Genomic DNA, 16,440 nt, shown 5'->3' with positions numbered 1-16,440 from the left:
TTATTTATTTCTAGTTTTATTTTATTTTTGAATGCGCAAAACTTAATTATGTTCTGCAAAACCAAGACTAAAACCAACATCCACCTTCCCTCCCCTTTCCTTCTTTCCATTTCTCCTTTCTCTTTCTACCTTCCCCACTTCCTGACTTAAAATGTATCAAACATTAATACCGTAATCCTTTTCTCTTTCCTATTGCAAAACTCATTCATGTTCCGCAGAACAGGTAATAAAAACGATATAATCCACTATAAAACAACCAAATAAAAAACTACAAATTAGACAATTGAAAATACAAAGAGCCTAAAACATAAAACCTTCTGCAAAATAACTGGATGAAACATGAATATTTTTTCCAAAATAACTGGATTCGGCATTAAATAACCTGAAAAAGGTTGATATGCCGTAAAACAAAACAACCAATCTATTTATGAATCACTAAAGTTAAGTATATACATTTCTATTTTATTAAAAAAAAAACTTTGTGTGTGTGTGTGTGTGCGAGTTCCCTATGGATTCTGAAACAGCTGAGCTGATTTTTTTTATTTCACATAAAAACACTTGATGTGTCTAAGAGTATTTTTTTATTCGATTAAAGAAGGAATGCCGATTTAAACCAAAGTTAACACTTTCATACAACCTACCATCACAAGTGCATTCGAGAAGTTTTGTCACCGCACGGCCAAACCTATAAAGTACACTGTATATTCATAAGACAGGAGCGCGTACGAAATGAATGTGTATTTCTAGAGCACAATTGAACGATGATATTTGACTTTTGTACGTTTGACTTTAATTCAAGTGAGTATGTAAAAATTATTTCATAAAATCAGCAGTTGGTTTTTTGATAAGACAGGGGCGCTTTTGAAATGAATGTTTCTGCTTAGAGCACAGCAGAAACATGACACTTGACTTTTACATTTTAAACTTTAATCCAATCCATTATATATAACAATATTTTTTATAAAATCAACAGTAGGTTCTCTACAGTGCAATGTAGACCAAAATATAGCGTACACTAAGTCACTGCGGGGAGGCATGTGAAGCTTCCTCCTGGAAAACTGAGGGGGTCCCAAGCTAGAGCAGATAATCAATCGATTTGGTTAAAAAATGGTAGATTTCACAGATTTCGATGACAATAAAATTTGATGAATCTCAGTCAATCCCGAACAACGTTGGGTCTCCCTGCTAGTCAATAAATCTGATTTTTTTTCACCAACATTGTCGAACGAACACACGACAATGAGATTTTTCATTGTTTTTAACTTTTGTAACGGTAGCTTCACTTAAATAACTATAATTTGTAAACTAATAATCTGATTGGACCAAAAGTTTGACACGCGCCAATTAAAAGTTTAGTACTTTATATATAAAAAAAAACATGGATCTTTTCTCCTCGTGATATCATCTATATGACAGACACGAGACTTATTATAGGCTAGCAAGTCCCGTTAATCGGCGTGGCCCGGTGGTAGCATGCTCCTCCCGCGTAAAAAATTAAAGTACGGCTGTTATTGTTGTTGTTGTCCAACCCCCGACCTCCTCATCTTAAGAGCGACTTTCGGAATAGACACCCTTCAACCTCCCTATGTTAAGAATGGCTTTCATAATAGACACCCCATTTTGTGAGTGCAGTTGTGGTTGAAAAAAAAAATTGCCCGAAATGTAACTTTGATAATCCCTGTCAGGATTCGAACGCGCAAATACTATGAACTAACAAAAACATTTGGTGGTTGCAGTGTCGGTCGGCTCATGCATACTAATCTGGTATGGTGCAGGGTATGGTATTTTTGTTGGCAATTATGTTGTTTAGGTGACAAAATACTCTCGAGCCCTCTACCACTTAAAAGGAACTAAATGGTACGTTACCATATAAACACGTAAGCGGCATTTCGTCACCATATAAACACGTAAGCGGTATTTCGTTACCATATAAACACGTAAGCGGTATTTCGTTACCATATAAACATGTAAACAGGTATTTCAGAAAGTGAGTTTTAAATAAGCAAAAAAAAAAAAAAAAAGAAACAATATGTAAATCTTTTTAAATTTTAATTTTAGACAATAGAAACAGAATTTTTTTGAGAATGGTGTAAGAAATATTGTTCACAAAAATAGCAGCGAGTACCCGTGCTAAACCCCCCCTAATAAATTCGAACGTGTAACGCTAAGAGGAAAAGTAGGTAAAAAAAAGAAATGAAACGTTTTCGTCGACTGCCTCACGATGAACTTACGACGTTACAGGCCTTCGAAACAACGTTTATAAAACGAACGTTTTATGAGGCGTGAATTAACTTTGCAAAAGCCTTTCAAATGTATGTATCGCAAGGTGGTCGCAAAAACTGACCCCTCCTTACACTTGACGGTGAAAATGTTATCAGGATGCGTTGCGCGTATCAAAAGTTGATTAAAGTATATAGATGGAAAAATAAGTTCAAATGAACTATTATATGATAAAAAAATATAAAATGCAAGAAAAGAAAACAATTGGTTTATTTGTAGTTGTGGTTTACGATGTTGACGACGCTCTCTCTGTCTCTCTCTCTCTCTCCCTCCCTATCTATCTCTCGCTCTCTATCTTTCGATTTCTTTCTCTCTGTCTCTTTAATTCTCTATCGCTAAATCCGTATACATTAGTTTCCATACTGTTGCGCTCGTGCGCTCTTCTCGAAAACCTCCAATTTCCTGGGTACATTTGTTTATCTATGCATAAAACATAAATTTTAGTAAACATTAAAATAATTAAATGAAGAATTGTATTCATATTAATAAAAAAAAATTGGTTTGTTGTGGTGTACTTTACTTTCCAATTTAAAAACATTATCTTTCATCTAGCAATTAATGATATAGATATAAACTTTTCAATGATTGTTTTTTAAAGTACAGCAGAATGTAGATTACATAGAATAAATCCAAGGTAATTTTTTTATTCAATTTAAAATAAATTTTTATATCTTACTTTGTAAAATTTATAAAAGTGCACTTTGAAGATAAATAAATCTCAAATTGAATCTTGTACCTTTATTTTTAAAGCCTATAGTAAAAACAATTTGTTTAACGATTTTCATGCCTTGGATGAAATGCTTTTCTAACTTGTACAGGGTTGCCCCTACATGGACCAATAACTGTCACAAGTGCAATGGTCTGAACATGCCGGAACAGATACTACACTTTGATCTTGGCCCGAAGGCCACAACGGTCGTCCACTGCGGGGGGGGGGGAGGTATGGTCCCTCAAAGTTGGGAGATTCTGTTTATAAACGCTTCTGCTAGGAACTGACGAATCAAATTAATTCACGTTCTGCTATCAGCCAATCAGAAACCAGAATTACTACATAAAAATTAAGCCTATTTTAGCATCCCAGCACTTTTTTTTTTCGTGTCATCACGAGAAGGATCTTTTGCTCTTTAGCTGCAAAATTATAAAGTCCGGAACCTGTACAAAACAGCTGTCCACTAAGAATATATCACCCTCAGGACTTGTATAGAATAATTACCCATCGGAACCTCTTCAGAAACTAAACGTGGCTTACAACTCAAGAATACGTATATACTTTAATTACATTAAAAAAACTATTGGGGGGGTTATACAGGGATATCATCATCATTCTCACTAAAGTATCATTTTAGGGGAATTATATGTGGACATCGTCATCAGTTCTATGTTTGGTCTCACTTGTCATTGACACAAGCCCATGCGTCATTCTGACGAAATATTGTTTTTATAACCAGTATGAAGTTCATGTACAAATTAGACTTTCTTAAACAATTTTTTTTTTGCCGCGTGGGAAAAAAATATTTTCGAAAAAAAGTTGGATATCAATTTGCAAATAAAATAACATGACCTAAATAAGAATTTTTGTTTCTTTTTTTTTTTTAAATTGAAAGAAGGTTAATGTTTATTTTAATTTTATATTTAGTATAATATTTAGAATCCGTGCTTTAAACTGTCGACTCGAGCTTGTAAAACGCACTTTTAAAACTGCCAGTAGACGCGTTACAATCATATGAAAACCAAACGACCAGTTTTGAAGATGATACTTAATAAGTTTTCTTAAAGGCACATTGTCATACGTGTGATCGAATAATTGTATGTTATATTTATTTATGCTTTGTGGTTTCTTTTTATTCATTTAAAAAATAATTAAATATATAAATAAAAACTGACTTGAAAGAGCAATTATTGGACGATCAAATATGGCAGCCACAAGAAAGACTTCCTTGATCGATGTGGACAGCGTTTTTACAAGTTTGAAGCCAAGAGGATTTTTTCAGATTGCTCAGTTTTCTGTGTTGGCTTTAACATTCATTGTCTATGCGGCAAGTTTGCTTAAAATCATCTTCATAGGTTTGTGCAACATTTTTTTTTAAAAATATTTCTCTCTCTCTCTCTCTCTCTCTCTCTCTCTCTCTCTATATATATATATATATATATATATATATATATATATATATATATATATATATATTACTTTAAAAATAGACATTGTAATATGTTTCACTAATTAATTGAACTTATTGTTTAAATTCTTTGATTAAAAAAATATTTAAGTAATAATAATAAGAGAAATATTTTTTTTTATTTTTGAAATCCTTTGAGATGAGGTTTCATATTTTTTCAGACTGTTATCCTCATCTTTATTGTTTCCCCACGTTTCGAGCAACTTATCCTCTAACCTCTGGCACAGTGGATAGAGACGTTGAGTTCCTACAGTTACAGGTGAGCATTGTCTGAAGATAGCGGTTTCAATCCTACCCAAAGCGGGCCAGAGAATTAATTGGCTAAAACGTAGTGAGGCAGCAGCTATGGAAAGCAGTGATTAATGGTGGTCAGTTACAAGACTCAACATTCCGTTGCAACTAATCGCCTGAAGAAGGCCAGGGGATGTGTTGGCCAAAAACGTGGAGAAAAAATATAAAGATGAGGATGACAGTCTGCAAAAAGAATGAATGCATTAATGAATATTTTGTTTGAAAGTTTTATCCTTTGTGATGTCTGATTATTCCTTTTGTGAACAGTTATTCTCATCTTTATAGTTAACCACCTGAAGAAGGTCAGAGGATGAGTTGGCCAAAACGCGGTGAAACAACAATAACTATGAAGATAAGGATAACTGTCCGCAAAAAGAATGAATTAACATTTTGTTTATTTGTTTTTAAATATTCTCTCTCTCTCTCTCTCTCTCCCTCTCTCTCTCTTTCTCTCTATCTCTCTCCTCCCATCTCTGTCTATCTATCGTCTTCAATATATGCGCGTTTATTCGATGGCTGGAAATAGTGATTAAATGGTATCCTAAATAATTAAATAACTATATAACTTACTGACTTAAACTAGCCAGAGCCATTATCAAAATATCAAATATGGCGGTCACAAGGAAGACTTCCCTGGTCGATGCAGACAGCGTTTTTACAAGTTTGAATCCAAGGGGATTTTTTCAGATTGCCCAGTTTTCTGTGTTGGCTTTAACATTCATTGTCTATGCGGCAAGTTTGCTTAAAATCATCTTCATAGGTTTGTGCAACATTTTGTTTTTTTCTGTTTTAAAATCTATCGCTCTCTCTCTCTAACACCTACACCTCTTTTTCTCTCTCTTCCCATCTCTCTCTCTCTCTCTCTCTCTCTCTCTATATATATATATATATATATATATATATATATATCTTTCTATCTCTGTTTTTCTCTTTCACACACACACACACTATTTATTTATTTCTCTTACTTTCGCTCTCTCTCTCTCTTTCTCTGTCTTCCTCTCTCTGTCTGTCTGTCTGTCTGTCTCTCTCTCTCTCTCTCTCTCTCTCTCTCTATATATATATATATATATATATATATATATAATTTTCTTGGCTGCATATATGCATACATGTCTCAGCTTTCTTTCGAAATCCAGCACCGCCAGGCCACTAATCTCAACTAGTTTCAAATGCAAATATACGAGTTTCTTTATGCAAACTTTTTCTCTTTTCGTATTATTTGGATTCTTCAGATAACTGCTTCCATTGAGTGTAATTTTCACAACGTTTCCGACTTTCTTCAGATGTATCTTGTCGAACTCTGGAATCTTTCTGTCGAACTCGAGAATTTCGAACGGAACCTTTTATTTACTTCACGAGGGCAGTATGACTGGATAGAGGTCTTAAGTAATTTTTCGTTCGCCCACACTGAGGATTGAACCTTCAACCTTCAGGACGAATATCACTTTTACAATTGTGCGTTTATTCGACGACTGTATTCCGTACTATACTGAGCTACAATGCTAGCCTGGCTGGATATCGGATTACATTATGTTTGAACTTAGTTTTTGCCATCGGAATTCGGATATTTAACATTGAATTAAGCATTTTATATACATTTTTAATATTTAATGTTAAGTGTAAAAAGCAGTTTTTAAAAAATTTTATTCCGAAATATTTGGAAATATTCTATAAAGTCTTTCACAAAATTATTCGTAATAATGTATACCTCTAGAAAAGAAAAAAAATAGAAACAAACTATCTATAATATGTTTATTATAATATTTTTCAAAATTGTAGTAATGAATACCTTTGCTATAAGAATATAGAAAAATAATCATAATAACGTATGTTACAAAAAAATGTGTCTATAATATATTTATCATAAAACTAGCAGGGAAATCCGAAGTTGCCCGGGATTGACTGATGATCAGCGAATATTTCACACCCCTGTATTTTTTATTGTCATCGAAATCGATGAAACAACCCATTTTTCAATCAAACAGATTCACCAAGTGGTGACCAATCACGATGCCTCCCTGCAGTGTCTTAGTCCACAATATATTGTATTCTACATTCTACTGTAGAAAATCTGTTGATTTTATGAAATTGTTTTTATATATTATGACTTGTATTAAAGTTTAAAATGCAAAAGTCAAGTTTCATGATTCAATTGTGCTCTAAACGAAAATCTTTATTTCGAATAATATTAATATATATATATATATATATATATATATATATATATATATATATATATATATATATATAGTCTAAAGAAGCTTTGAATAAAAAAATGCAAACGTAAGAATAAAGAATGCCGTTTGAATTCCCAGAAGGAAAAAAATATTTTTAACTTGAATCTATCGCAGACTAAGCACCTACAGAATCCGACTTATAAAAAGTTTATAATGACAAAAGAGAATTCATTTATATAAGGATGAAAAAAGGCACTAACTAAAATTGTTAAATAGAAATAAACTTAGCACTTGCATGAACCGATTTCGCAAATTTAAAATAGAATTTAACTGCATAAGGACAAAAAGAGAAAACATATATATATATATATATATATATATATATATATATATATATATATTCTCTTCTCTTCTATCTATCTTCTTCTATTCTATCTTCTTCTATATGTATATATATGTATATATGTATATATGTATATATATATGTATATATATATATAAACAATAAATAAATGATAAATAAATAAATAAAATGAACTCATTTTTCCCGTCCAACTTTGACCTTAATAGGATTAAAAATCATGACATTACATGCAAATGTAATGCGTATAAACTGTAGCACATTATCTGAGGTGTGCTATAGGCCTATTAGCACAACAGTTCCTCGACAATGGCACATTCCTATATTTTTTCCGGTAAGAGTCCACTGCCAAAATCGGTTAGATTCAATGGAAGTTGCAACATCTTTTCTCTCTATTAGATTCCCCCTTTCCCCGCTCCTCATTTACACCGCAGCGGTTGCGTTCACAAGGAACAGTACGAGGGAACACCGGTTTGGAATCGTACAAGGTTATTTATGCCGTTTTTTAAAAATCTTTTTTTACTGATTTATGCTTTCTGTTTTTGTTATTGTTTTCTTCTTTTTTTTACTTCCGGTTTTACCGACTCTAACCGTGAAATCTAACTATGACCTTTATTTATTATTGCTTGCAACTCAACATTTATTTTTACACAAAGAATTCATTCTTTACTATTTATTATTACAACGCAACGATATCGTGAATTCACTTGCATTACACTTAAATTAAAATTAAAACAAATAAATTAATTTAGAATTCGAGAAAACAAAAAAAATTCATTTAGAATTCGAGTGTGATGCCGGACTACTGAAACTAAACCAAAACAAACTTCACTGCGGAATTGATATTTGACCTAATTCACTTTTTAGTTAATTCATCACGTTTGTTTTGTTGTTGTTGTTGTTGTTTTTTTTTGTACTTTCGCCTCAATGATTCGAGTTCGAGTCCTTTCCCCCCGCCCTAAAACCTTTTAGGGATTTTTCAAACACCTGGGCACCGCCAGACCGTTCGTATTGCATCACGTTAATTTTTATAATTGTTTTTTCTTTTTATCGTTTGTTTTTATAATATTTAAACAGGGTTATTATTTCGCTTTGTTTTTATTTAACCCCCCCCTCAACCACACACGCCTCTAAAAACCCGGGCAACGGTGAGTACCCCCCGTCCCGCTAGTATATATATATATCTGTGCCTAAATCAAAACGCGGATTCCATGAACAAAGCTTCTTTCTTAGAACTGCACGCCTGTGGAACTCTGTTCCGTCTGCCTGCTTCCCACCGGACTACAACTTGGATGTCTTCAAGTCCAACGTTAACAAATTCCTAATGAACCGCCCCCTTAAGTAAACACTTCATCAAATCTCCACACTAACGTAATGTACTTGCAATAACCCTTAACCTTGAGTGGCTTCCGGGCCTTGATAAGTGGTGATCACTGTGCGTATATATATATATATATATATATATATATATATATATATATATATATAGTAAAACTGGCAATTAGTAAAAACCTGAAGAGAGTGCTCAATACTATTGCAGAGCAAATATGTGTTTTATTTTTTATTATCGTTTTATCTGTTTGGTTACTTATGTTTCGGATATTGGACCCTGTTTACGATCCAACAGCCTCGTCAGACCTTTGGAAGAAGTGTTTTAGAGGAAATGCGAGAAAAAAAGGGGGGACTAAGAGATAATAAGGAGAAGAGAGACGTGTATCGACAATATTTAAGTTTTGAAGGTTAAAATACATTAGATTGTAGTATGTGTGGGGGTAGCAGATTTAGGTAGGCGTGGGTGGAGATATATGGATATAGGGAGGGGGAGAGGATGAAAAAAGGGTGGTAAGGAGAGGAGGGGGAGGAATTTCAATTTTTAGGTTTTCAAATTTTGACTGCTTTTGGTTGTTTAGCCAGATATATAGGGTGAATAAAAAGCGATTTCATGTGAATGGATATATATATATATATATATATATATATATATATATATATATATATATATATATATATATATATGGTTCTATTTATCCCTATTTTATTATTTACAACTGGGAATCCACGTTGCCCGGTTATACAATATGCTTAAATATTCTATTTTAATTTATGCAGATTTCGTATTTATTATTATAGTCAGTTCTCTATTGATTATTATATTGTACCCAATATATAGTAGCTATTTCAAAAAATAATTTAAAATATATGACTTGAGTGCAATCAGCTAGAATCGAAACCAAAACATATAGCCTTAGTCGTTTGCACTATTACCACATGAATAAGAAATAGTTTAAAACGAACATACTTTAATGTATAAATGTATATTTGCACAGACCGTTTCTCACACAGACAGAAAGAAAAGGTTAGTTACATATATACAAACCAACAGTCCACAAAAAATGCAATAATTCACTTTTTAATGACTCTAAAAGTGCCGGTTTGTTTTTACTCGCTACTTCAGGGGGCAAAGTTCGTTGGTGCAAATGTTGGCTTAAATGCTGTGAAAATGGAATAATTAGACCCGCCTCGAGCTACTCTGATGACCCTGCGTCTCGGAGGAGATGCACTTTGAAAAAAAAATGGAGACAAACAGACACAGCTCACACATAGTGATTTTTGTATATACGATTAGACTATACTCAATGTATAGTAGTAATTTCAAAAGAAAAAGTAAAAATATGAGTTGGGTGCTATCAGTTAGAATCGAAACCAAAACATATAGCGCTCCAGCCTTAGTTGTTACTGTTTGAGATATTGTCAGTTAAAAATGAACCGACAATAACGTATGTGTATTTGTGCTTGCGTACAAAAGTCAATATACGCCTGTTAAGGGGTTTTCGTTCTCTCCTACTGCAAGAACTAAGACACCAGGGTCGGAAAGTCGAATTAAGAGGAGACGCACTCTCACCTGCAAAAAGTGATTGGGACGCCCCATCGACATTCTCCGGTGAGAGCGCCTCAACCGTTTAGCCATAAACTAATCCTTAAACTTCCTTTTATTTTCAATTTTTCCCCTTACGAGCTCTTTTTACCAGCTAAAACCCGTAAAAAGGTCCATAAAAATTGCAATCATTTCATTCGCCTGGCGCCGCTCTGTGACTTTGCGTATCTGAGGAGATTCACTTTGAAATAAATGTTGAGAGACAGACAGACATAGTGAGTTTTATGAATAAGATTTATTTCTAATTTTCATTTTATTAAATTTCTATTTTTATTTATTTATTTATTTTTTCATTTTTCTCCTTTATTTATTCATTAATTACTCCCTCCCCTCTCTTTGATCTTACGCATTAATATTTCCTTTTAATTTCTAGTTGCTGAGACGTGTCTCGAAGAGGATGGGCGGGGGTGTATCCTTGCAGCTATATTTAGGAGCGTACACTTTTTAAAGCGGACGACATCCGGCACCTGTTACACAGTAAAAACAATTTTTGTTTTATTTTAGGAAACTCACCTTTTAATGACTCTAAAAGTGCAGGTTTGTTGGTGCAAGTGTTGGCCTAAATACTGTGAAACTTAGTAGGAAATGTAGTTAGAAAATTAATACTTCTAGTTCAGCTATCAGCCATTTCCCTTGCTCTCTATCTACGTCTAAATCTAACCGAAAATTGAGCAAAGTTTTTTTTTCTAGAAGTGCTCGTCCGTGGAACACAATACCACAGAGCTGTTTCTCGGTTGATTATAGTATTGTCGTTTTCAAGTCAAACATTAACAGATCATTGAAGAGCCGTCCTTTAAAATAAATTAACTTATCAAATTTTCATTAAGGCTAATCCTTGATGATGAGCGTTGACTATATGATGTAAAAGAATTAATTAATAATTCATTTTGGTTTACCCTCTCATTTCAAAAGACACATCTGAAGAAGACTAGAAGTTATATCGGCGTAAATATTGTGAAAATTACACTCAAGATGAGAACAATATATATATATATATATATATATATATATATATATATATATATATATATATATATATATGTATACAAAAATATACATATATATACATATATATATACATATATATATGGTGATTGTCACTTCTTGACAGAAGAAGACCATCTTTCCCTTGCTTTATTGTTGATTACTCAATTATTTTCATGTATTTTTGAAATATATATATATATATATATATATATATATATATATATATTTAAATTTTATTTTATTATTATTTTTTTAAATAATATTATAATTATGTACACATATATACATGTGGAGATGTGATCAAGAATGCATCAATTCCTATTTTCTGTGTGAACGAAGGTGGCTCTTCAGACCAACCCTGCTTTTACACAGTCTGTTGCAAAGGTCACACTTAAACTGAGATTGAGGGATGCCAACTGGTGCTGCTCTACTGTGGACGCTCATATGACGCTTTAGGCCTCCACTCGATTTACAGACCACAGAGCAAACAAAACATCTGTGCCCTGCAAAGTTTACCCCATCAAAGAAAGATTGATCTCCATGTGAACGCTTGTGGCTAGCCAGGCCAGCTCCGGATAAAGTCATTTTACCGCATAAATCACAGGTGTGGTTCTGCATGAAATCTTCCGACAGACCTGATATATCTGACAGATTTTTCTTCCGGATATTACGCTTCATTTTTGCATGCTCATATTTTTTTCTTCTGAAAGCTATCACAGCCATGATAAACTAAGGAGTGCCAATTTTTACGATCATTGGAAGCACTTTCCCAACTGAACACGTCAATATCAAGAGCTTTAAGATTATCTTTGATGTTATCCTTAAAGCGTTTCCTCGGTTTATGTTGTGGACGCTTTCCTTGTGTAATTTCACCATAGAACAGGCGCTTTGGCAATCTATCGTCGTCCATCCTTGTCAGATGTCCAGCCCACCCCATCTGGTTGCGTATAATCAACTTCTCGATACAAGGTACATCAGCCCGCATGAGAACATTCACATCAGATATAAAAGTGCTCCACCTGATGCCCAGAATGTGTCTCAGGAATTTCTGGTGCACTCTCTCCATGACTTTTATGTGTCTACCATAAGTTGTCCAGGCCTCAGAAGCGTAAAGCAGGGACGGTAAAATACAAGATTGATAGACACTGATCTTTGTATGGATAGTTATACCCCTGTCAGACCATACTCGCTTCTCTAAGCCACCAAAAGCCTTAGTGGCACGCTGTATCCTATAGTTGACCTCACCATCCAGGGTTCCATCTCTGGCGAGAGTACTACCCAAATACACAAATGTGTCAACCACGGCAAGTCTCTGGTTGTTGACAAAAATATTTGGTTCCACATACAAACTACCGGGTGAAGGTGTGAACATGACCTTAGTCTTCTTAAGACTAATAGTAAGCCCAAAAGACGCACAGGCCCGCGAAAACAGTTCCATGATACCTTGCATATCCCTCTCACCATGGGCCATGAGATCGGCGTCATCCGCATAAAGCAATTTAGAACCAGGTGCTGAAAGGTACTTGTAGAAGCATGAAAACGACAAAGATCAAAGACCCTACCTGTGGTTCTGAAACGCAAACAAACACCTAGATAACATTCCCTAAAGGCATACGATAACATAGTTGCAAAGTAAATTGAAAAAAGTGTAGGTGCTAGGATATCACCCTGCTTCACACCATTGTCAACCGATATGGGTTCCGACAGGTATCCGTTGTAGTTTAGTCGAGCCCTCATATTAGTGTGGAGCTCCCTGAGTAATCGTAGAAATTGAGGTGGGCATCCCAACCTCCCCAGAATTATCCATAGGGCACTTCTGTTCACCGTATCAAAAGCTTTAGTCAAATCAACAAAAACCTGATAAAGCGGAACGCAGTGTTCAGTACATTTCATCTGCAACTGCCGAGCAGAGAAGATCATATCCGTGGTTCCTCTGCCCGGACGAAAGCCACTTTGGCTTTCTGGAATGACGGATGGACAAATATACTTTAACAATCTATTGAGTAGAACTCTGGAAAATACTATGCCAACTGCTTCCAACAAACTTATCCCACGATAACTTTCACAGTCGGTCCTGAGCCCCTTTCCCTTGTACAGTGATATAAGAATTGCATCAACCCAATCCCGATGGACGGGAACACCCCTCCAGACATCAGTGATAAGATGAAGAATTTCATGAACAAGTTCATCACCCCCATGTAAGAGGACTTCTACAGGAATACCATCAAGCCCTGGAGCTCTTCCAACGTTCACCTCCTTGGTTGCATCTCTAATTTCATTCTCAGATGGGAACGCGGACATTTCATGGATAAGCTTCTGTTGTGATAAAAATTCATTGATGACGTCCTCATCAACATTAGAGGGGTTGTCAAAGAGATCATAATAATGCTCGGTCCAACGAAGGAGAATCTTGTTAGGATCCTTTATAAGGGCAATTCCATCATTTGAAAGTAGGGGAGATGTAGATAGTGTTTGAGAACCAAAAGCTTTTTTATGCAAATGGTACATGCTTTTGAGGTCTTTACAATCAAAAGCCATCTGGATTTGGTTGGCGAGTTTAGCCCACCACTTATTCTTCATTGAGGCGAGTCGCGTTTGGAGAATACCCTTGTTTGCTTTAAGTGACTGTCGGAGGGACTCTCGACCTTCATGAGAGGCAGACAACATCTTATGGTGCAACTCATTTTTAGCACTTAAGAGTTGAGTAATTTCAAAATCATTATCATCAAACCAATCTTGATGTTTAGATTTGCGGAAGCCAAGAACATCTACACTTATTTCATAGACTGTATTTTTAAAATACGCCCATGACCCATCAAAATCAGCAGAATTAACTACGGATCGAAGCTTTTCACGTACACTTAGATCAGCCAGCCTGGACACATCAACCCGCCTGGGAATCCCAACACTACCCAGCCTACACTTCCTCCTTATACAGACCTTCAACTTCCCGCGTACCAAAAAGTGATCTGTGCCGCATTCAGCTCCACGCATAACACGCACACTACATACGTCCCGCAAATCTGCCTTCCTGGAAATAATGTAATCGATCAAGTGACCTTGTTTTGAACGAGGATGGCTCCAGGTAAACCTATAGACCTCTTTGTGGCTGAAGAAAGTGTTACAGATAGCAAGGTCAAACTGAGTGCATAGATGGAAAAGATGCAGACCATTACTGTTGACCTTACCTACACCAAACCGGCCGAGTGAGTCCCAGGTGTGATGATCCTTGCCAACCCTTGCATTTAGATCACCCATGAGTAAGATCTTATCAGATAAAGGAATAGAGGGAATGGTACGACTGAGATCTCGGTAAAACGCCGTGATGGTGTCTTCATCATGACCCATGGTAGTGGCATACACATATAAAATCGTCATATACCTACTGTGTGCAAGACGGAAGCACATAATCATAATTCTGTCACTTACACAGATTGGCTGTTCAATCCTCTTGACCAAATCAGAACGCAAAGCCAATTCCACCCTCTCGTCTCAGCCTCGATGGGTTTCCTTTCCAAAAAAAAAGGTGTATCCCGAGCCCACTTCCACCAATTGATCTTCAGCACTCAATCGTGTTTCAGACAATACCGCAATGTCTATGCTGTACCTAGCGAGCTCTCTTGCAGCAATAGTTGTCCTACGCTCAGGATTTTCACTATCCAGGACATCTAGCAAAGTTCTCACATTCCACGTAGCAATAGTTAGGTTATTCCTCCCCTGATAAAATTTTGACTTTCCTTGTTTATTATTTTTCTTCAACTTTATCTTGTTTCTCCTGAAAATATAGAGCAGCCGCCGACCGCAGTAAACCGACCAGCTAATAAAAGGGTAGACAATTTTTATGTCATCTTTTCTAGACCCTTCCCAAATTCATGGGTGAGCAGTGTATCCCTAGAAAAGGCTGTTCAGCCGCCAGATCATCCACCGAAGTTGCTTCCACCCTGTAAGCGATTTAGTCGACGATGTTAGATAAATCACTGGCCGCCTATGTGCAGATTGGCAGCTATGCACTTCCAGCCCGCTAAGCCTGTGCACGTCGCCATTCACCTATCGCCATAGGACTTTTTTTTCTTCGAAAGATATCTGCACATAACGATCGCGACACAACATGCTTGTGCTACACATATTGTACACTCTCGTACCCTACCACTGGTTGCACAGTGACAATCTGATATAGTGAGATGACTGAGTAGTGGCATAGTGTGCATGTTTTATTATCACAGAGTTTTAACCTCTCCGGCAGATGGACATACACACACACATACACGTAAGCAAGCAAACATGCATATGTATTTATATATCCCTAGTTCTCACAATATAGTAACCCTCCAGAACTTGAGAGGGAGGCTAACAGGTACTACACCTTGCCCAAGGGTGACCTGAAACTCTGCAAGGCAGAGGCGTTCATCTCCCTAAGGTAGTAGGTTACCCGCATACCCATATATATATATATATATATATATATATATATATATATATATATATATATATATATATACATATATATATATACATATATATACATACACACGCACACACATATATATATATATATATATATATATATATATATATATATATATATATATATATATATATATTGCATAATAACGTTGACACACCGGTTTCCGTCAGATCACCAAAGTTAAGTGCTGACGAGCCTGGCCGGTACCAGATGGGTGACCATTTGGGACTTCCAGGTGTTGCATGTGCTCTCCGCTTATCTCAGCATTGTTTCCAGTCGTCCTGGACTTCTCCTTGCCACTAGACTCAAGCAATGCCAATGCAGGAGGGGTGTGGTTAGAGATTGTGCAACCCTTGGCACACAATTATACGCGCAGCTGCCCCTACAGGAGGTATCCGTTGTCTTTCGAGACTGAACGGAGGCATCGATATTATATTTTATATATATTTAATTTTTTTATTGTTGCTATTTCAAAAACGCAGTGAAACAACAATAAAATGGGGATAACAGCTCGCAAAAAAAAAAAATGAATACACAAACTATGAAGCTTCACCGCTAAGGATTCATTTATATATATACTAGCATGGGTGCCCGGCGTTGCCCGGGTGTTTGGAGGTGTGTGTTGGGCTAAAAAAAAGTTGTAGTTGGAAGGCAGACTTGAGCCCGTAATGCGAACGAGGAAAAGAACCGGGGGAAAAGCGTGACATCTTTGCTGTTACGACCACCGCAAAACCGGAAATGACGTAGGTTTAAATTAAGGCTAG

At 35.7% G+C, this 16,440-nt stretch overlaps 1 protein-coding gene across 2 annotated transcripts in view; it reads left to right on the top strand.

Moving 5' to 3' along the window:
- Positions 1 to 4,055: 4,055 nt before the first annotated feature.
- The window catches only part of LOC145256451 (solute carrier family 22 member 21-like), a 69,574-nt gene continuing 57,189 nt past the window's right edge, over positions 4,056 to 16,440 (top strand). The window contains exon 1 of one of the 2 annotated variants that reach the window (XM_080115378.1): positions 4,056 to 4,344. In XM_080115378.1, coding sequence (XP_079971504.1) covers positions 4,194 to 4,344 — 151 coding nt within the window. In that variant the 5' untranslated portion in view covers positions 4,056 to 4,193. Of the gene's footprint in view, positions 4,345 to 5,235; positions 5,509 to 16,440 lie in introns of those variants that run through there. The other variant, XM_080115377.1, reaches the window with a different exon arrangement.

This window comes from Euprymna scolopes, chromosome 32, assembly GCF_053919585.1.
Source record: "Euprymna scolopes isolate OS-2025 chromosome 32, ASM5391958v1, whole genome shotgun sequence".
Taxonomy (NCBI): Eukaryota; Metazoa; Mollusca; class Cephalopoda; order Sepiida; family Sepiolidae; genus Euprymna; species Euprymna scolopes.
The sequence above is the reverse complement of the archived record's forward strand: the minus strand, read 5'-3'. Positions and strand labels throughout refer to the sequence as shown.